The sequence below is a fragment of the Choloepus didactylus genome, chromosome 14, assembly GCF_015220235.1.
Source record: "Choloepus didactylus isolate mChoDid1 chromosome 14, mChoDid1.pri, whole genome shotgun sequence".
NCBI classification, from domain to species: domain Eukaryota; kingdom Metazoa; phylum Chordata; class Mammalia; order Pilosa; family Megalonychidae; genus Choloepus; species Choloepus didactylus.
The window spans coordinates 31,215,717-31,238,338 of NC_051320.1; the positions used below are offsets into that span (position 1 = coordinate 31,215,717).

Below are 22,622 nucleotides of genomic sequence, written 5' to 3' on the forward strand. Positions count from 1 at the left end.
TTAAGGCATTTTAAACTTGTTATTGACCTTCTTATTAAATCCTATTCCTTGACTACACCTAATCACTCTGTCTCACAATAGGGCCACTTTTTAGTTTTACTTTGTGCCTAATTTCTAGTTATGGGGAATTTCTTCTGTCTGTGGAAGGCTCTTTCTTGACCTCCATCAATTTTATTCCTAGCTGTCCTTAAGACTCAGCTTAATTTTCATTTCATGATGAGAAATCCCCTAATTACCTTAATATTTGGAGATTTCTCTCCACTTAAAATTTTCCAGATGACTTTCTTGTGCTACTTAGTATATGTGCATATTTAGTTATAAACTCTCTTCTATAATTTTTAATAGTTTATATCTTATTTGCACAAATAATTTGGAAGACCATTAAGAGCATGGGCTGATTTATGATTTGTTTTTAGTATTGTTGTTATCTTTAGTACTCAATAAAGGATTAAAAATCTAGTAAAGCATGTAATAATTGTTTGATAATTTATATGATTTATTTATATAAACCTCACTTTTCTCAAAAATGATGATATACTATAACAACTAGGAAATCAGGCTTTGTACTCAGATATAGGTTTGAATCCCAGCTCTAACATTTCTAGTTTTGTGAACTTGAGTAAATTACCTAATCTCACTAAACCTCACTTTTCTTAGCAGTAAAATAGAGATACATATAAACTTTCTCATAGTGTATGGGTTGTTGGGAAGATTAAATTTTATCCTAAAAGAGTTTCTGTCATTGGAAGTCTCTCTACATATTGAAAATTATTATTTTTATCATTATTTGCTATTGTTAAAGAATATTGGGTGACATATTAAATTAAATAAATAATATTTAAACATATTACAAGATTTGGTATAAGGGAAACATATACCGATTCTGTATGTTACCTATGGGAAATAAGTTTTTCATGCTGACACTTTTGGTGGAAATACTGAATGATGTGGTTGACCCTGGAATTACAGAGATATCATTTTCAGTTATCATTGTTTTTATAGCCTAGGGCTAGCACTAAAGCACAAGTCAGTAAAAAACATATTGTAGCAGGAGAAATCAATGGAATCCAAAAGTGTGGCTGTCTGTTGGTTTGGCTGAATCTGAAGAAAACACCTAGGCAACCTGGATGTGTCCTGAAAGTTGATCCGATAGTGGATTTGAAAATTTGCACATCACAATTCTGTCTTTATGCTCCCTTTGCTGAAGTATTGTGGTCTCCTATACTGCCCATTTGCTAGGCATTATGTTCATAGCTGCTTTCAAAATCTGGGGCTGATAAAACTTGAGCATAAATTTAGAATAGTGAGAGCCCACCCTCTCTATCTGATTTGCCTTCACTTCAGGTCTCACCTCACTGGCACTGCAGGTCCTCTGAATTTCAGTCAGGTCATTCTTCCCCACACTAGGGCTCTTCAGGTGAAGTCTCTGTTCAAGTTTACCCCATTCTTCATATAGTCCCTCCTTTGTCCCCCAACCCTCTCCAGCACTGGAGCATACTGAAGATTGTTTTCCATGACACTCATGATCAAGGATGATTTGCAAATACCATGTTTGCTCTTCTTTCTGCTCAAATGTGGCATGCTACCAATGCCATCACTCCATTCAGCTGTGGGAATTATATATTAGTATTGGGAACCCTGCAGGGTGTTCGCCACCTTAGAGCCCAAATTATAAGTAAGTAAACTTCCTTCTGCTTTTGTCTTTCTGCTGCATTCCATGGGTTGTCCACCTTTTGCCATGCATGCTTCATCTCCCAGGATTGGGGCCTGGAGTGGTGATTTATTACTGTCCCATACATTTCCCTGTTTCTCTTTTTACCATGTTCCCTCCTATGTACTGGAACAGGAAAGGATTTCTTTTTCTTCTTCTGTCTTTAAGGGACTTCACTTATGTGATAACCTCAAGGTCAAAAGCAGCCTGAGTTGAAATCCCTCTTATCAAACATGATTGAGGCACTTAGTATTAGTTTTGAGTTTGGCTAATAGGGCCTTGACAGGAATAACTCCCCTCACTAGGAGTTAAAACATGACAGAAAAGATGTGATAGCCTTCTCATTCTGTAAGTGTTATTAACCTGTTACCATCCTTGGGGTCATAGTGGCAGACATAAATCATGGGAACATGATTTATAGGAAGGATACTAATTTGTTTATTATTTTCAGAATATTAACCCATTATGGATAATTTCTTTCAGCAGATTTTTTCATAAATATTAATTACCAGATAGTCTGAAGTTACTAGCTAATGTCTTATTGCACATATTCAATACATTTTAATGCTCTTTCCATCACCCTCCGTAAGGGCCACCTTGATTGCACACCTCTAATCATAGTCTTTGTGAATGACTACGAGGAGCCTTGTGATATATAATCTGTATGGCAGCATGAGGCATCCTAATACCATCATCCCATATGTTCATTTCTAATTGTCACTGAGCAACACATGGGACTTTCCCACTAGGTTATCCAGGCCTTCTTCACAGTGAAAGGATCAGAGAAAATTGATGACTCTGGCCAGAGTACAGATGGCTTTTGGAGAGCCCAAGTTTATTCTGGATACATGCCCAGATCCTGGATTACTGAAAGGCCATGCTGATATAGCATTTGTTTATTTATTAAACTCAACAAACATTTTTTGAATGCCTACTATGGGCAAATTCTGAAAATGATGCCATGGATACATACATTCAGATCTCTAATAGCTATCTATCTTCCCTGGCTTTATTTTGATTTATTATTGGCACATAGAAAATAAATAGCCTACCTTTGCATCATTGTGTTTTTCTTTTCTAACATCAACTTTATCCCAAACATCGGGGAGAAAAAAAAATATATATATATATGTGTGTGTGTGTATAACTAGATTAGAATTTTATGGCTTATTGTCTTTGTAAATTGAAAGCCTTCAATTTATTACTCAAGATTTCTGAAGGATATCTGGAGGAGGTATAGAAAACTGTGCTCATCCCAAATACTGATCAGAAAACCAAAGGGGTTCCCTTCATCTTTTACTGACTCTAAAGAAACCATGAGCCGTAGGGTTCACGCACTTTATTCCCAAGATTACAGTAAAGGCTACTCCTCTTTATCTAGAGCCATGAAATATCCTAGTAGCAACTGCTACATACATAGCCTCGTTTCCTCCATTGAGTCACAGGAAGATGAAAGGATAGCCTCAGACTCGGTGGGACAAGGAAAGTAGACAAGGACTATTTAAAACATAGAAAGATTATTCTAAGGGTGAGGCCATTGAATTACTGAGCTAAATGACTCCAGTTTATTAGAAGCACATAACAAACAGTGTAAGAGAGATCCTAGGCAAACTCAAACATGATTTCAGTCTTATCTACCTCTCCATTTCTATCATGCATTTATTTCCTCAATAGACATACTTTAATCTGCACTGTTTACCAAATTAATCTTTTTATTAATTTATTTTTATTTTTATTGAGTTATTAATGTTCATAACTATAAAGATTAACTAGTTCTATAAAGTTAAAATTTTTAAAAATACAATAAATCTCATGTTCTCACACCCACCTACTTTTCTGCTCCCCAGAAGCAAATACTTTTAACTGTCAAAGTTGTTTCTTTTGGTATTTAACTCCATATTTCCAAGTAATATGCATATTTCTTGATACAAACACATTTAGCTGTTTTCCAAAAATTCCCCGTAGTGGCCAGCCTTTAAGGTGACCTTCGATAATTCTCATCTACTAATTCATGACCTGTGTAGCCCCATCCCACGTTAAATAAGGCTACATGACTTGCTTAACCAATAGAATACTGTGGAAATGCTGGTGTATGACTTCTGAGGCTGGCCATAAAAAACATTTCGTCTTTTACTTGGTTCTTTCTTGTATCACTCGCTCTAGGGGAATCCAACTTCCATGTTGTGAGGACATTTAAGCAGCTGTATGGAGAAGTCCATGTGGTGAGGAGCTGAGGCCTCCTGCCAATAGGACCAACTTGCCTCCAGCCCCATTTAAGCACCAGCCAATATCTTGACTGCAACCTCATTTGGGACTCTGAACCGAAGCCCATCTACCTAAGCAGCTCTCAAACACCTGACTTACAGAAACTGGGTGGGATAATAAATAAAGCCATGAAGTTTGGGGATAATTTGTTATGCAGCAGTAGATAACTAATACATTTCCTATAATGTAAGTTAAATATTTAGTTCTCTTTCAGGCCCCAGCTCCTCACACTTCTCCTTTCTTCATCTTTCCAATAGAGTAATTTCATATCTTTGGGTTATAGCACTATTCCTTGTTTGTATATATATATATATATATATATATATATATATATATATATATATATAAATATTCACAGCAGAGCCATATAGTATTCTTTGATTACATTTCCTTTCTCCTACTGTGTTCCATAAATATGTTTTCAACACGTTAAAAAAAGTACATGTAATTTATCATTTTTTCTCCCCTCAGGGACACTCCATATTAGAGCTCATTGTACTTCTCCAATCTAAACAGGTTACTCCCTAGGCTACTACAAAGATTTTGTCCTTGAAATTCTCTTAGTTTTTTCCTTATGTTGAAGCTCCTATTTCCTGGATTCCATATTTATATGTTTCTTGGTTTACTCTGTTGTTTTGCTGTAGCAAATCCTTTGATAACTTTAAAAAAAAAGAGGTGCATAAGTGGTAAATCTTTTCAGATCTTTTATATGTGTAAAACATCTTTATTCTACTCTTACACTGAATATTCCACTGAACAATTGTTCTTTATTTTTTCTTCTTATTATTTATCTTAGAATTAAGCTGTGTCAGGGACTCATACAGGCTGCTCCGGAACCACACAGAATAAAATAATTGTCTCTGTTTATATGGCATTTCACTTATTTCAAAGCATTTTCACATATACCACATTCCATAATTTCAAAAATCTTGTGATTTAATTAATATGCATTAAATAACAAGTAGGGTTTCTATAATAATCTTACAAAGGCTCTGACCACTACTAAATGTTTTCTTTGTGAGATGCTATATAGAGATATTTTTCCCTGTCCTCTTTTTTCCCCTGTGAAATGATTCTCCCCTTGTTACTAGATAAGTAGATAAGTAGACTACAATTTATTCAATGGGCATGTGTATAGTGTGTTGTTGGGCCTCTGTGTCTCTGTAAACAAAGCAATTTAGATCAGTACTTCTCAAACTTTAACACATATACCAATCATCTGAGGATCCAGATAAATGCAGATTCTGATTCAGTGGGTCTGCCATGGGGACAGAGGTTCTGCATTTCTTACAAATTCTCAGGTGATGTCAATGCTATTACTCCACGGATACACTCTGGTAAGAAAGGATTTAGACAAAAACTACATGCACACGTGTGTGCACATGTACACACCAAAGTACCTTTGTTTAAGCTATTCTGGGATCCCTGTAATGTGTCTGATTTCAATTTTAAAATCACAACCATTTTCTCACAGGATTCAAGGCAGACCATAGTTGCTGCCAATTGTATACTTACTTCATTTCAGTAATATAACTGCATTTCATTCCTGTCTCTGTTGGCTAACACTCTCCTAAAGATTTCAAAATATATGAATGATCTTTTTCAAGAAAAGATATCACTAAAAAACCCACCTCACTGTTATTTGTTCATTGATAGTTCTCTTACTGACAACTTGGATTTATGCCTCTTAATTTTGCAAGTATTTTAAAATTAAAGTTACTTCTGAGGCACTTCAAATACTTTTGGTAATACTGTCTGTTTGTGAATAGAGTTCTTATCTTTCCTCCCACAGGTCTGTTCTTTTATGATTCCATAGTCTTGTGGGTTTTCTTAACAGTCTGAAATTCCAGAATACAATCCATGTGTTCTGAAAGATATCTAAAATCATTGACCTATCTCAGAATTAAACAACCATCAGTTCTGCTCTCACACAATTTAGGTCCATCTCAGAAATTCCTTTTTTCTCTCTCGCCTCCTCCATTCCTCCACTCCCTCTTAGAGGAAACCCATTTATGGTTCAGACAAGTTTCTCAAGGGGCACAGTTTTACTCATGGGAGTATCTCAGGTCAAATACCAAGAGATGGACAATATCTCTTTATGTACATGACAAAGTAAATTTGAATGCATCAATTGATTTTTATGAGGTTCTAAGCAAGAACTCAGCCATCCTGGAGAAAGAAATGTTCATGTCTGCTGTTCAGGTAAATATCCTTTGGTCCTCTATATGCTGGACAGATATAGGAGTATATCTAGATATAGGAGTATATACCCTCAGAGAGTATCTCCTCTAATCTCCTGTTCATTTCTTGAATCCCTAAAACGGCAGCCCTGAGATCCATTCAAGGCAGCGCCATAAGTACTTTCTGAAGGGGTGAGACCCTAGCTGGACAGCTCCAGTGGTTAAAAATCTCCAGCAAGCTCATGTGTTCCAAGTTGCTCTGATATTTCATACCGTCCTCCCCGCCACACACACTTATATGTTCTTCCCTTTCAATTTTACAGAGTTAATTAATACCTTGTCTGAAATTTCAGTATGGCAACATGAGCTCTCCTAAAATGATTTCACTTTAGTTAGGAGCTTAATATTCATCATAGCAAAGCCTGAACTTTGGCACATATTATTGATACCCAAGACTGTACTTTGAGTCTCAGTGACACTTCTGATCTCAAACACCTTACTTCCCTCTCACGGAATTTGACCAAGTCTGTCTCACCACGGAATTTGTACCTTTTCCCTCCCATTTTGAAATACATCAGCAAAGAGTTAAATAATTCGCTCTAGGCCACACATAGTGCTGGTGACCCAACTGGGAATAAAGCCCAGGAAACTTGGCTCCCAGTCCAGTGTGCTTCTAACCACATGACCATCCCTTCTGGTGACTGTGAATTCGTGTAGTACTTCTCCTGCTGAAACACGCAGGAGACAATCACTTTAGCAAACTGGACAAGTCAGTGTTACATTAAGTACATTTCTAAACTGAAGAGCATGTGTTTTCCAGGATCCTTATCGCCACTGACCGTAAATGATCCATATTTTGTTAATGACATCATGACACATTTCTGTAGCATTTTTGAGGGTCTTTTCATTAGAGATTGCCCTAACATTCATATTCTTGGCTCATGCTTTGCCTGATACTGATTTCGCTCCAATGTCTTCCTCCTAACAAGGCACTTCTGACTACTGGCAGCTGCTGCTGCTGTTAACTTCTCCATGGCCTCTGTGCTGTGCCCTCCCATACGTTTCCTGAGAGGCTGAACCATTCTCTGCTTAAAATCTCAACTATATGCTTGTTAACCTGAAACAGATGTTAATCCAGCTTGTGTGATTTGTCATGGGCTTCATATTATATACAAAGCAGGTAAAAGGCAGCTAATTTGCTGACCTCACTTTGCAGAGAAAGAGAAAAGGGAGGGAGGGTGAAACTGGGGAGAAAAACAATAAATGTATAAATTAGAGGAATAAAGCCACATGGGGACAGAGAGAACTACTATTTGAGCTTCTGTTATCCTAGTAGCAGATGCTATAGTTTTGTTACTACTGATTTGCCTGGGATCCTTCTGAATCATATTTGTGGCCACACAGATTAACTATGTGAGTTGATCTTTTGATTTAATATCAGCCTGCTCTTTTCAGCTCCCATGCCATTTACTGTCTTAAGAAACAATGTACTGCTTGTAACTCAGCCGTCTGTGTTTTCAAGAACTCACAGTCTTTTTTTTTTTTTTTCCTTTTTGGCCCCCCTTTTTGTGTGGGAACCAGGAACTAGAAAGCATTAAATGAGAAAAAGTAACCACTCAGAAAAGGTGGAAGCCCAGAGAAAAAGGGGTTTGTCTTTTATGGTTTGTATTTTGTAAGCTGTGGGTGTGGCTCAATTTTCTTACCACCCACATAAAAAGGTTGCCATCCAATCACTGTGTTTTCTATCCAAACCCTTCCCCTTTGATTTTGGCTGAGAGACCCTAAGAAAGACTGCCCTTTCTGGACGTTGCAGACTGTGACATATAAAAGCTGTTAGCAGCTCTCGTAGCCAGCAGCATTCAAACCTTGCAGAATTTTGCTCTCAGAAAGTTTGTAATAAGACACACTCCTCTTACAAGAGTTCATGCTACAACATAGCAAAGAACTTTAAATTTTTGGAAGAACAGTATATTCATTTTGGCATTGTGCAGAGGTAAGCTATTTAGCTCAACAAGATTATTATGCATGCATTGATTTTAAAGTAGCTTACATTTTTTTTTTTTTTTGGAAATGAGATTGAAAATTATAACTTTTTTGTATGTGTTCTATCACTTGGTGTACCTGTATGCCTGGGAGACATTATCAGCACATTCTATGTTGTTACCTGTGATGGATTTTTTATCTTCACTCTCAAGTTAAACTTCCATTCCTAAAGATTTCCCAGTGAATATAAATATGCAGTAATGCATTCTGTGGTTCAGACATTTGGGGCAGTAGTTCACATTCATTTTAGAATTAGCAATTATGCTTTCACTTTTCTCCAGTTATAGGAAGTTCTTCTAGGGGTCTGCCTCATAACATTAAGCAAATGAATAGTGACTCTACTGTAGGTTGTCTTCTATGCTTGGCTTCAAAAGTTGTTTGGATTATTTGAGCATGTCAAATCAAGCAATGCTCCCAAATGATGACTTTGTAAAGTCACACCTTTGGCCCTTTTTTTTTTCCTTTCATTGACCCTAACTCTACCTTTCTGCTTTAAAGTGAAGTGAACTCGGTGGCCTCTCCTTCTCCACCCCTCAAAATGATAGCAACCTCTGCCGTCGGTGGTGCGCTCCTGTTCTCCCTGCTCTGTGAAGCAAGTGCTGTCGTCTCACTCAATTCCGCTGACTCATCCCCGCCAACCAATAATTTCACTGATATTGAAGCAGCTCTAAAAGCACAACCAGAGTCTGCGGATATCCCCAAAGCCAGGCGGAAGCGCTACATTTCACAGAATGACATGATCGCCATTCTTGATTTTCATAATCAAGTTCGGGGCAAAGTGTTCCCACCTGCAGCAAACATGGAATATATGGTAAGAGAACTTCTTTTTCTCTGAGTTCTTAGTGACAAAGCTTCGCTTCAGTTGTATGTTCGAGAGACCTAAAGCAACTGTGTTTTTTTATATGTCAAGGGATATGGGGCTTTTATACATTTTAACTTAGGAAAGGTTCTGTGTGCCTGATAATCTTAAGTACTCTTCCTTCATAGAATTAAAGGGGAGGAGGGTTTCCAGATAGATTTTTATTCTATGAGATTCATAACCACTGATGACATGTCTTATATAAGAAACATAGATTAAGAGTGGGATATGTTGATGGATAACATTTGGATGGCCCAATTTATTTTTATTTCACATGGAACTTTTACTGTGCTTTCTTTACCTAATAGTTATATTTATCAGTTAATGCACTCTTAAAATTTTAGGTTTCATGTGCCCAATTTATTCCCTGGGTAGATACTGTTTCCCTTACTTGGACAACGCTCTTCCCGATACTAATCTATTTGTATTCTAAGAGAACATGTTGACTTTTTCCCCTCATTATGATTTGATGCTTTGTTGTTCAGATAAAAGTTAATCCAGTGCACTTGCACAGTCTTCCAACTTGCAGTGAGCAAGCTCTCTCTCTTAAAAATAGGCTGTCTATGTTTAAATCATTTTACTTAGGGCATAAAAAGTTTAAGTTGGCACTGAAGGAGAGATGTGTTTTTAAACTCTGTTTATGGTCATGAATTTATGCAACTTTATGACTTAAAGTCCAGCATCCTACAAGACAGCTTGGAGACGGTTTAAGGCAATGAAGACCACCTAGATGGTATTTCTTAAGTGGGGTGGAAGGAGGCAGTGCCACTAACAACCTTTTATAAGTGCTGGCCTAAAATTTGGGATTTTTAGTAGATCTTAAATTCATCTTTTTTATTCAAATAAGCAATTTAAGTTTGACTCATTGCAGATGCCAATATCATAGGGAAAAAAAAGACTTGTTAAATGTAAGTGAGACATAGTTAATAGAATTAGAGTTTAGATTCTGTGACATGCAGTTTTCTAGGATTTCTTAAAGGAAGAGGGAAAGAAGATGTAATTAGTCCTGGTATATGAGGGGCAATATAATCTCATGACTATGGGCTCTGAAATCTAACTGCCTGGGTTTAAATCTCAGTCCAAGAATATAAATTGTGTAGGTTCAAATCCTTAGTTTTATTTTCTTTGTCTCTAATAAGAGGATATAAGCAGTAGCTACCTCATAGGGAGTGTGAGAAATATAGAGCTGAGGGGTGGAGCAATTAAACCAGAGCCTACAACAAAATAGATGTGCAATAGACATTAGCTTTTATTGGTTGCTTTGAACTTCTTATGAAAGGTGCCCTGTGAAACCAATTTAAGATCTATAAGAGGAAGAGTTGCCCATACAAAAGAGGTGCTTCTGGAAGATGAGGTACAGATGTGGAAATAAGAGTAATAAGTTAAAACATTTACTATAAATTAGGAGAGAAATATGCATATGATTCCACGCAAGCACAGAGGGGAATGACATTCAAATTGTGGGTTTGGGGAATAGTGCCTGATGGTAATAACACTAGCTCTCTGAACTAAGAAGATGAGGGCGAAGATAACTGAGCTGGCTTTAGAGTTGAGCTCATCTGGGTTCATATCCTAACTCTGCTGCTTAATTTGTGGCTTTGTACAAGTTACTTAATGTATCTAAGACCCAATTCCCTTATCTGTAAAATGGGAATAATAATACACATAGTACATAATAACCAATCAAACTGTAATGCAGTTCACCATTTAATGATATTACAGGCAAGGGCATCATCACGAGTGAAGGCTTGGGTGGAGTCCAATAGGTTGAAAAAGGTAGAAATATGTTAGAAAAGTCATATTTTCTTTTATTCTTATCCCATTGATCAAGTATTATTTAACTCCACATGCATTTATTTAATTGCTTAGATGTGCCAAGGACTTGGCTAATTATTTCTATATATTATTTCATTTGATAGCTCACATTAACCCATGAAGTAATAATGATTGTTATCTTCATTTACCAAATATATATTAGGGTTCTCTAGGGAAACAGAACCAAAAGGAGATATATATAATGTAAATATTATGAGCTTTTTATAAGAATTGTCTCATATGACTGTGGAGATGGGCAAGTCCAAATTCCATGGGGCGGGCCGCAAGCTGGGGACTCCAATGAATGTTTTCAATGAATTCTCCAGGAGGAGCTGGCTGTCTGGAGCTCTTCTGACTGTTGAAATCATCACTTCTCCTTTTGATGCCTTCAGCTGACTGGATGAGACTTCTCTCATTGATCGAAGGCAGTATCCTCAGTTGATCATAGATGTAATCAGCCACAGATGCAGTCAACTGATGATTTAAGTCCACAAAATATCCTCACACTAACAATCAGGCCAGTGCTTGCTTGACCAAACAACTGGACATCATAACCTATCCAACTTAACCATCCCATATGTCAACTTGACAGCCATACTCATCTCCTTAAACCATACTTACTCTCTGAAGAAAAACAGTAACCTTCATATTTTCACCTAACAATACTCAACTATCCTGAATACAACCAGAAATGTACTAACTCTCCCCAGAATAGGGTGCACTTCCTAAACATGATACACTGTAACTTCAATACTACAACATGAAGCTAAAACAACTTATGTCATATGATAAGGTGATAGGATAGGGAAGAAAAAAATATTTTTGCTTTATGTATATATACAAACATATAAGAAAACAGGGAAGAAATACTCATAACTGTATGAGTAACTGGTCTCTTTACTCTTTCAGTAACTGGTCATGTGGTCATAGCTCGTATTTATAACTACCTTCTTCCACTACCCATTCCATATTCCCTTTGCCGACAGCAAACACCACAGCTGGCTGTGGTTGTTTGCCTGGTGGGATGACCCAAACGTTCATTCCTGAAGTTTCTGGGCCATTAGTATTCTTGCCTGGATTGGATTGTTGCAGTTTTCCCCTGATTTGAATCATAGGAAATGGTATTACCAAGAGACACCCTAGAGGATCTCCTGTATTCCAGGCAAACTCTTCTTTACCTCCGTTGTATAGTTGTAATCCTGTTTCCCCTTGATAGCCAAGATCAATCACTCCAGCCAGTACAGTAATTCCTGTCATTGCCTGTTGATTCAGAGGCATGAGGAGCCCAAAGTGTCCAGATGGCAGCCTTAACTTTCACTTCAGTGGACAGTCTTAGCTTCTAGTTCAGTGGAATCATTGTATTTCTTGGTGGAAACACTCCTCCTTTTGGAATTAAGACCTGTAAACAAGCAGAGTTTGTTTGGTGCCATAGTTGAGTCTTCAAAAGGCTTTTCCAACATTCTATCAATCCAGCTGCTTCAGGATGATGGGGAATGTAGTAAGACCAGTGAGTTTTATGACTATGTGCCCATTGCCATACTTCATTTGCCATGAAGTGGGTTCCTTGACCAGAAGCAATTCTGTGTGGAATACTGTGACAGTGTATAAGAAATTCTGTAAGTCCACAGTTTTGGCAGAAGCATTGTGTGAAGGGAAGGCAAACACATATATGGAGTGTGTGTCTATTCCAGTTAGAACAAAACGCTGTCCCTTCCATGATGGAAATGGTCTGATTCAACCTGCCACCAGGTAGCAGGTAGATCACCTCAAGGAATGGTGTCATATCAGGGACTGTGTGTTGGTTTCTGTTTCTGGCAGATTAGGCACTCAGCAATGGCTGTAGCCAGGTCAGCCTTGGTGAGTGGAAGTCCATGTTGCTAAGTCCATGCATAACCTCCATCCCTACCATCGTGACCACCTTGTTCATGAGCCTCCTCCATCCCTACCATCATGACCACCTTGTTCATTAGCCTATTGGGCAATGACAGGAGTGGCTGGGGAAAGAGGCCTACTGGAATCCACAGAACAGGTAATCTTATCCACTTGATTATTAAAATCTTACTCTGCTGAAGTCACCCTCTGGTGAGCATTCTGATGGACACAAATAACTTCATGTTTTTTGCCCACTCATAAAGGTCTATCCACATTCCTCTACCCCAAACCTCTTTCTCACCAATTTTCCAACCATGTTCCTTCTAAGTCCCTGGGTTATAGCCCATGAATCAGTATACAAACACACCTCTGTCCACTTCTCCTTTCAAACAAAATGAACAAGGTGGACTGCTTGAAGTTCCACCCACTAGGAAGATTTCCTTTACTACCATCCTTCATGGATTTCCCAGATAGGGGCTATAGTTCTGCCACTGTCCACTTTCTGGTGGTGCCTGTATATCATGCAGAACTGTCTGAAACCAGACCCAAATTTTCTCTTCCTCAGTAAACTGATCATAAAGAACTCCCCAAAAAGCCATAGCTGTGGGCTGGGAAAGAGGAGGTAATGTGGCAGTAGTAAGGGCCATGGGCAATTGGGCTACTTCCTCATGTAACTTACTTATGCCTTCAGACCTACTCAAACCCTATCTCATATATACCACTTCCATTTTATGATGGAGTGCTGCTGTGCATGCCAAATTTATAGCTTTGCAGATCAGAGAACACTTAGTTCATGACAGGCAACTAAGGTCTCATGGTAACTTAGTGACCCTAGGTTAATCATTTGGTCTCTACTAAGGCCTAATAGCAGGCTAAAAGCTGTTTCTCAAAAGGAGAGTAGTTATCTGCAGAGGATGGCAGGGCTTTGCTCCAAAATCCTAAGGGTCTGTACTGTGATTCTCCCTTAGGGGCCTGCCAGAAACTCCAAACAGCATCTTTATTTGCCACTGAAACTTCCAGCACCATTGGATCTGCTGGATCATATGGCCCAAGTGTTAGAGCTTGCACAGCAGCCTAGACCTGTTGCAGAGCCTTCTCTTATTCTGGTCCCCACTCAGAACTAGCAGCTTTTTGGGTCACTCGGTAAACGGGCTGTAGTAGCACACCCAAATGAGGGATGTGTTGTCTCCTAAGTCCAAAGAGGCCAACTAGTCATTGTGCCTCTTTTTTGGTTGTAGAAGGGGCCAGATGCAACAGTTAATCCTTCACCTTAAAAGGGATACCTTGACATGTCCACACCATTGGACACCTGGGAATTTCACTGAACTGGAAGGCCCCTGAGTTTTTGTTGGATTTATCTCCCATTCTCTGGCACACACATGCCTTATTTATAAGTCTAGAGTAGTTGCTATTTCTCACTCACTAGGTCCAATCAACATTATGTCATCAATATAATGGACTAGTGTGATGTCTTGTGGAAGGGAGAGATGATCAAGGTCCCTGTGGACTAGATTATGACACAGGGCCGAAGAGTTGATTTACCCCTGAGGTAGGTCAGTGACGGTGTATTGCTGACTTGCCAGCTGAAAGTAAACTGTTTCTGGTGGTCTTTCCTAACAGCTATTGAGAAAAAGGCATTTGCCAGATCAATAGCTGCATACCAGGTACCAGGGGATGTATTGATTTGCTCAAGGAATGAGACCACATTTAGAACAGCAGCTGCAATTGGAGTGACCACCTGGTTAAATTTACAATAATCCCCTGTCATTCTCCAAGACCCATCTGTTTTCTGCACAAGCCAAATAGGAGAGTTGAATGGCGATGTGGTGGGAATCACTACCCCTGCATTCTTCGAGTCCTTAATGGTGGCACTAATCTGTACAGTCCCTATGGGAATCTGTATTGCTTTTGATTTACTACTTTGCTAGGTAGGAGGCAGTTCTAGTAGCTTCCACTTGCCTTTCCTACATAGTAGCCCACTACTGTACTGGCTGGAGTGATTGATCTTGGCTATCAAGGGGAAACAGGATTACAACTATACAACGGAGGTAAAGAAGAGTTTGCCTGGAATACAGGAGATCCTCTAGGGTGTCTCTTGGTAATACCATAGAAGTGTCTAGACTAAGGCATGTGGTCCTACTGGTCCTTTGCTCCCACGTTGTGTTTCAAAAATGGCTTTCTCCAAAATGTCTCTGGGATTTTGTCTTAGCTCCTCTCTCACAGCTCCTGTGCATCTTTGCTTCTTTCTCCCAGGGTGTTTCTCTCTAGGCTTCTGGGTATCCTCTCTTAGTTTTTCTGGGGCAAACTCTGGGCTTCATCTCTTAGCTTAGCATCTCCAGGTATCCTTCTGTCTTCATCTCCAAGCATCTCAAAGCATCAGCAAGCATCTCAGTCTGTGTCAGCTCTTAGCTTCTCTCTTAAATACTCCAGTGAACTAATCAAGACCCACCCTGAATAGGCAGGGCCACACCTCCATGGAAATAATCTAATCAAAAGTATCAGCCCACAGTTGGGTGAGTCACATCCCCATGGAAACACTCAATCAAAAGTTTCCACCCTAATTAAAAGACTAATAAATCTGCCCCCACAAGATTGCATTACAGAACATGGCTCTTTGGGGGACATAATATATACAAACCAACACATGTGGTAAAAGGTTACAGGTCTCTTTGGGGAAGGCTGGGAGGAAGATAAATGGTATAAATTTTTGGCAGGTTGGCAGGGTCCTTCCCCAAAGGGACCCAGACTTTCCTTAATTCAAGGAGCTCTGGGTCTGTAAACTGTCACAAGTCTGGGAATTGATTAAAGGGCTATGACTTGCTGTTTTTGTAATCCAAGATAGCCACAACCACCTTGTCTTGGAGATTATTTCCTGCCACTTGGTTTCTGCCAACCCAGGATCTTATCTTCCCCATTGTGTTAAGGATCTCAGTTCAGTGATGGCAGTTTCCACCATACTATCTGACCTACACAGAAGAGCAGCCACAGAGCACTTCAGAGATAATGAAGTTAGTCTCACAAGTTTATTCCTCATAGTCCTGGTGAAAGATGTGTTCTCTGGACATTCCTGGGGTGGTTGAGCAGGTCTTACATGATAAATCCACTCTAACATTCCAATCTCTGTAACTCTTTGGATCCCCTCATCTACATTATACCAGTGCAGTTCTGGCATTTTGACCTTAGGCAATGTAGATCACCTTTTGGTCCATGCTTCAGCTAACTGCCAGAAAAAGTGTTAAGAGTCTTTTCTAACTCCTCAAGTTACAATGCTGAATCCAGAATATCTGCTTAGTGGACCCATATCAATAAATTCAGTTTGATCAAGCTTAATATTCCTTCCACCATTTTCCCACACCCTTAATATTCATTCCCACACATATTCCCCTGATTTCTGTCTATATTAATTGGAAAAATTATGCAGTTCTTTTGGAGTGTAGCATACCATCTCATGGATCACAATTTGTGCTTCATCTTTTGGGGCCTGTTGGGACTTCATTCTAGTAATATGTCTGGAAGAAAAGAGGGCTGTTGGGAATAGGTCAGGAAAACTAACAGTGTCTTGCAAGTCAACTACCTCAGGGCATTCCATTGCAGTTTCATTTGGTGAAACAGTATTAATCTCTTCAGAGACCCTGGGCAGTTTCCTCAGGGGAAGGTGGTAACAGGTTTATCAGGCACAGCAGAGTCAATCTCTTCAGGTGGAGGCTGGCTGGCAGATCCCGCAGGGCATACTGGAGATTCAGTGGCTGATTCCTCAGGGAAGACCATTAGAGATTTATCTGGAAATGACTCAGCAGAACCTAGGACTTAAGTATCTTCACCACAACATTATCAACCCATATGCTTCCATACTAATTTTCAGGGTCCCCTTCCTTTCCCAGTAAGCATCCTCACTTTAACAGCAGAAACCTGCAAGGCTGGGAATTCAATTTACATTGTAATTTGGCCACTTGCACAATGAGACTGTGGATCTGGTTTTTAGAAATCTCAAGTCTACAGCTATATAAAATAAGATTTTCTTCCAGGGAACACATAGAATCTTTCATGTCCCTCATATGGCACCTGAGTTAGGGTTTTGAAGCCTTGGGCTCATCATTTTCTTTAACAACTCTATCCAGCATATTTAGGAACAAGTAGCCAACATCATTATGCCTTTTAACTCCATAAAACTCTGTTAAGTTGTCAAAAACACTCCCACCCAGAGCCTTACCTCTTATAAGCATTTGAGTAGTATATCCAGTGGTGATAGTTGGCATATCTCTATTGCCAGCTCTCACCATAGACTATTGGTGCCGTCTTGATTGGTAGAAATAATCATTAGTACCTTTGTGTCTAATCAGCTTATTGAACCAATTCCAAAAGCCCCAGAACAATTCAGAAATCTCATCCTTAAAATCCTGTGTCTCAAGACACACTCCTGGTACCAAAGCTGTATTATTCAGTGTTCTCTAGGGAAACAGCTGACAGGAGATTTTATGTATGTACACATACACACACATATTAAATATTATGATATTTTATAAGTATTTTCTCATGTGACTGTGGGGATAGGCAAGTCCAAATTCCATAGGGCACTCTGAAAGTTGGGAACTCCAATGAAAGTTTTTGATGGATTCCCCAGGAAGAGCTGGCTGACTGAAATAGAGATGGAAATTCTTTCTTCTGACTGCTGAAATCATCACTTCTTCTAAAGCCTTCAACTTATTGGATGTGACTTCTTTCATTATTGAAGGCAATCTCGTCAGTTATTGTAGATGTAATCAACCACAGATGCAATCAACTTACTGATGATTTAAGTCCACAGTATATCCTCACAGTAACAATCAGACCAGTGTTTGCTTGACCAAACAACTGGACAGCATATCCTGGCCAAGTTGACACATGAACTTAACCATCACAAAATGAAATCACTTAGACCCAGAGAAGTCAATAACTAGGCCAAAATCGTATGAACAATGAATGGTGTCATTGGAATTAGAATTTAGGTCTGTGTAATTCTAATACCCATGCTTGAATTGGGGAACATTTCTGTATTTGCCAATACCCCAGTGGCAGAAAACCCTGGAGATGTCAAGATACTATTGTTTCCCCTCCTAAAATGAGAACTGAAATATGAAAATTTTTTAATTCTGTTTGGCATTTCCCCCTTATTATTTGCTTCTCAAATATAGGAACTATTATAGATGACTTATTTTTTTAAAGAACAAGTGTTATGCTCATTATATAGCAGATATTTTACAAATCCTCCTTAGTTCAGCAAACTTAATGAGAAATAGTAGCCAGAGTAGTAAGTTCTATAAAATAAAAAAAGGACTGTCTCAAATTATCATATAAGTGAAGTGCTTATAACATTCATACATGATTGATCCATTTATTATTTATTGAGCACCCACTATATGGCAGGCACTATTCTAAGCACTGGGGAACATTTATGAATAAAATAGACAAAAATCCTTGCCCCTCTGGAGATTGTATTCACCTGTGGGAGCAGGCAAGAAATAAGTAAATAAATTATATTGGATATTAGAAAATTAGAAGATTATGAAAAAAAATAAAGCTGCTGGTGGTGAGGTTATGATGTTTAGAGTAGCCAGGGGAGCGCTCACTGAGAATGTCATGGAGGGTGGGGAAGGGGGAGCCACACTGATAGGTTAGGGGAGAGCAACACAGGCAGGGGAAGGGCTGGGGCAAAGGCCCCAAAGTGGGAGAAAATCGGTTAGGCTCAATTTAGTGTAATTCTAAATTAGAAGGATTCTGAGTAAATTGATCAGTGAAAATAGTTCATTTGGATCCCTCATAAAAGCCTAGAGAAATTTTAAGGGACGTACAACATAATAGCTTGGAAGAAGGGCCTGGGACTCTAAGTGAGTTTAATTCTCTGGGTTAAGTAAGAATACAGATCTCAATTTGACAGTGTTACTTTTATTCTAACTGGTTAAAAATGGAATTGGATTATCAGCAATTTGAAGGCTGGGACTGTTTCTGACCTGCAATATGTACTCCAAAAGCTCAGAACACCTTGTTCACATTGGCCGCCAATATTCATGCTCCACGTCACTGGCCCTGTGTTCAAGTTACTCTCACTTATGAGTGAGATCACCCATGGGAGCCTGACAGAAGATGGTCCTTAGTTCAGAGCTCTTTCTAATTGTACCAGCCTGCTTTGTACTCCCTTTCATCCACAACTTTTCTCTCTGAGTCTTTTCCCATGCCACTTCCTCTCCCTCTAATGTCTTGTTTTGAATTTATTCCATTATTTACAATCCTATCCTTCTAGGTTTATATAAAATTTTATGTTGTATATGGTATTTCTTATACTTAAAACCATATGTGATGTCTCCTTTTGAACACTATTGTTTTGTGTATCTCTTCTATGGCCTCCATCATATTTGACCTTGATTTATAGTTCTATGTTCATTTCTTGCAAACTCCTTATTTTTAAATTTTCAGGTGCAAGATATCTAAAGTAATGCACAGAAAATTTTCATAAATTCTAAAAAAAATGAAACTTTAAAATTAAGTAATTCTGTCTCCTTTAAGTCTTTGGTTATGTTAGATATAACCAGGTGTGGACACTTGACTAAATAAAATGAAAGCAATTTGCACACCAGTGTTGACAGTCATATTATAGTTGTATAATATTTTATTTGGGTATGTTGTCCATGATTTTAGTAAAAACATGTTATTTGAAATAACTTTCTCAATCAGTTTCTTTTCACAGAAATGATAATATAAATAGAGTGTAAGATGTGCAAGTCAAATTTCTTTACTCTTGGCTTCTGTTCTACAATTAGCTTATTGACTAATTTCCAGAACTCCCGGGACACCAGCTGGTTTTCATTCTTCCTAAGGGCAGCTTAAACCATGACTCTAAACCACAAACCACATTGGTTTCTTAGAATAAGAATGATCCCCAAAAGTTGGAAACTGCAAGACTCACACATAGAGTAAAATTTAAAGAATATCCCCTGAATTCAGATCAATGGAGTAAATTAATTTCAACAATTTTTAGGTTCTTCCATAAGAGAAGGAGATCCAAAGGAAAAGGAATCTTTGCCTTGAAATTGTAAACAAATTTAGTAAAAACAAAACAAAATAAATAGGAAGAAAAACACTAAGTACATTATTCAGTATAATACATTGCTCTGTAAAATCAGTGTTATAAAAGAGGTACAGACACATACTGTGGGGCGCCAAAGAAGGAACTGATAGTATCTGGTTGGCAAAAGCATTAAAGGCTCCTTGGTGGAGGAGCATTTGAGATGGATGTTCCGAAGGGAAGGGCTGGCTGTTATACTAGGCAAAGCAATGCAGGAACAGAATCACCAGGAGGGAAAACATTAACTTTTTAACTGTATTTTTTAGCAGGTTGAGACAAGATTGAAGATCACTTACTACAAAAACAGAGAACTCTGGAGGTTTTAGAGTCGGGTCAGAGCTAACTTTTAGAAAGATGATGGTAGCAACTGGTAGAGTTCAAGTGAAAGTGACCAGAGAGGTGGCAACCACTGTGGAAGTGATGCCGTTCCTTTAGGCAAAGGTCAGGAGGAACCGTGCACCTGCACCCGCATACAGGGACAGATATGAACAGCTGACTGAACTGTGCATCAGATAGCAGGCTTCGCGGGTGGTGTAGAATGCTGGAAGGACAGGTAAGGGATAGCATAAAGATAATGGTGGAGATGAACTGAAGAACTTAAAACTGAAACAAAAAAAGAATAATATAATGTAATTTCAAGAAGATAGAAAGCTATATTGATAATGTGGCCTGTTTTATTTGTTTGGTGCCTGTAAATATTACTCACAGAACTAAAAGAAGAAGACTTTCTATGTTTTTCTGGAAAAGAGAAATATACCAGTTAGGAAGTCACAGCAGTTTGTCAAGTAATGGGAAACATGACTTGAATAAATGAATGGAGAATAGATTAATCCATCTTGGAAATAGCCAATCAACTCCTCACCTAGGATGAGGAATAATTTATGACTGGGGAATACTAAAAGCTGCTGATTTCATTTGTTTGGACTTCATGTGGAAGAGAATGTGAATAATGTAAGCTATTTTTTTTTTACTTTATTCAGTAGCTAACTAAACATTGGCAGTATCTATTCTTATTAATTTTTTAAACAAAGCCATATATTTCCTCTCGTATTTGGGAAGAATAATTCATTTTCTTGATATAAGTGTGAGAAATGTGATCTGTCTAGCCTAAATCTTTTCAATAAATGCTTTTATGACCACTAGAAAGCCTCCTGGGGACTGTTGCCAGAAAGCAGTAAACTGAGAAAGATTGCTGACAGGAAGGCATTTCTCCAGCACATTCAGAATTCCACATACCTGCTCTCCTAGACGCAGAAGCTTCTAAGAGTCTTGGCTTCAAATAGAGACAGGGCACATTTTGTGAGATTTTCTTCCAAGGCACATGTTGGTTAGTATTACTGGTAAATGAATGAAGAAGGTAATAACCTTGAAGCTTCTTTATTTTTGTTCAGCTCTGCATGTATGGTGCCATTTGAAGGGAAGAACATTTTGTTTATCACCATTTTAAAAATAAACTTTAAGAAATGCAAATATAAGACATTAACACAATGTGATTCAGAACCTTGCCATTAGGTTGTAGACAGAGAGCTGCGAATCACGTTGACCACACCTGGTGACTCTATTTCCTGGTATAGTCGTAAATAATGTTTGACCACATTCAACAGTTTATAAAAATAATTTTATTGTATTCCTGCTGCATATCTATAGAACCTAGCATCACTTCTGTCCCATAGTTTGTAAACATTTGTGGAATAACTGAATGAAATCTCTTAACTTCTTCTGGGCATCCCATGTAAGGGTTTGTGGCTCTCGTGCTCTGGTGGGCAAGAGCCATTCAATATTCAATCATTCATTCCACAATATTTATTAAGTGCTTTTTGGTACCTGGCACTGGGCTGGGGATGCTGTGGTGAGCAAAGAGACACTCTTTGGCAGGAAGTACTGAGAGTAGACAAGTGAGAGGGCAAAGCATTGTGCTGCGTGCTGAAGCAGAATAAATGCAGTTGCTTTGGGGTCACGTAGGGAACACTTAGCCCACCTTGGGCTAGGACAAATGGACAGGGAAGACTTCCAAAAGGAAATAACTCCTATTTTTCATTTTTAATACTTGAAGTTATACAGGAGAGAGTTAAGGGATGGAGGGGGTAAGGTAGTAGGTTTGGAGGGTGTTCTAAGAAGGGGAGGGGCACAATAACACATGCAAAGACCCAGAACCAAGAGGGAGAATGGTACCTCCAAGGAATGGGTTAAAGTCCAGTATCGCTCCGATTTATTGCACAAAAGAAAGGGCAAGGTTTGATGAGGCTGGGGGAGGCCAGCAAAGACTTGTTTACACTTTATTTTAAGATTAAGGGAAGTTATTGATGGTTTTAAATAGGGAAGTGGCATAATTACATTTACCTTTCAGAAAGGTCGTTCTGGCCACAGTGGGAGGAAGGGATTGGAGACAGGAGTGGGGCAGGTGTGCAGTCAGAAGTCTGTCACAGTAGTCCGAGGTTGAGGCTATAAGCATATGATGAAGTGAATTAGAGCTGTGAAATATTTAGGCATCAAATCAATAGGACTAAGTCATTGACACAACAAAGTTGAATGAGAAAATCGTCAAGGATGATTACCCCCTTGTGACTCAAACAACTGGGTTTCTCTCAGAGAACACAAGATAAAGAACAGGCTTTGGGGCATCATGAAGTGGGTGCAGATTTTATCATCCTGCATACATATCTACAGAGGCAGTAGCTGGAGGTTAGGAGGGAACATTCTACTACAAAGAATTTTGGATGGTCAAAATGGACCTCTTTGCATGGTAGTGGGTAGGTTCGTGTCATGGAGACAGCATGG

General features: G+C 38.7%; 1 protein-coding gene across 1 annotated transcript in view; it reads left to right on the forward strand.

The window, feature by feature from the left end:
• The first annotated feature begins 8,060 nt into the window (after positions 1–8,060).
• PI15 (peptidase inhibitor 15) overlaps positions 8,061–22,622 on the forward strand; it is a 33,214-nt gene continuing 18,652 nt past the window's right edge. Inside the window, exons 1-2 of the mRNA XM_037802907.1 lie at positions 8,061–8,149; positions 8,698–9,010. Of these exons, the coding sequence (XP_037658835.1) occupies positions 8,738–9,010 (273 nt within the window). The 5' untranslated portion in view covers positions 8,061–8,149; positions 8,698–8,737. The remainder of the gene's footprint in view (positions 8,150–8,697; positions 9,011–22,622) is intronic.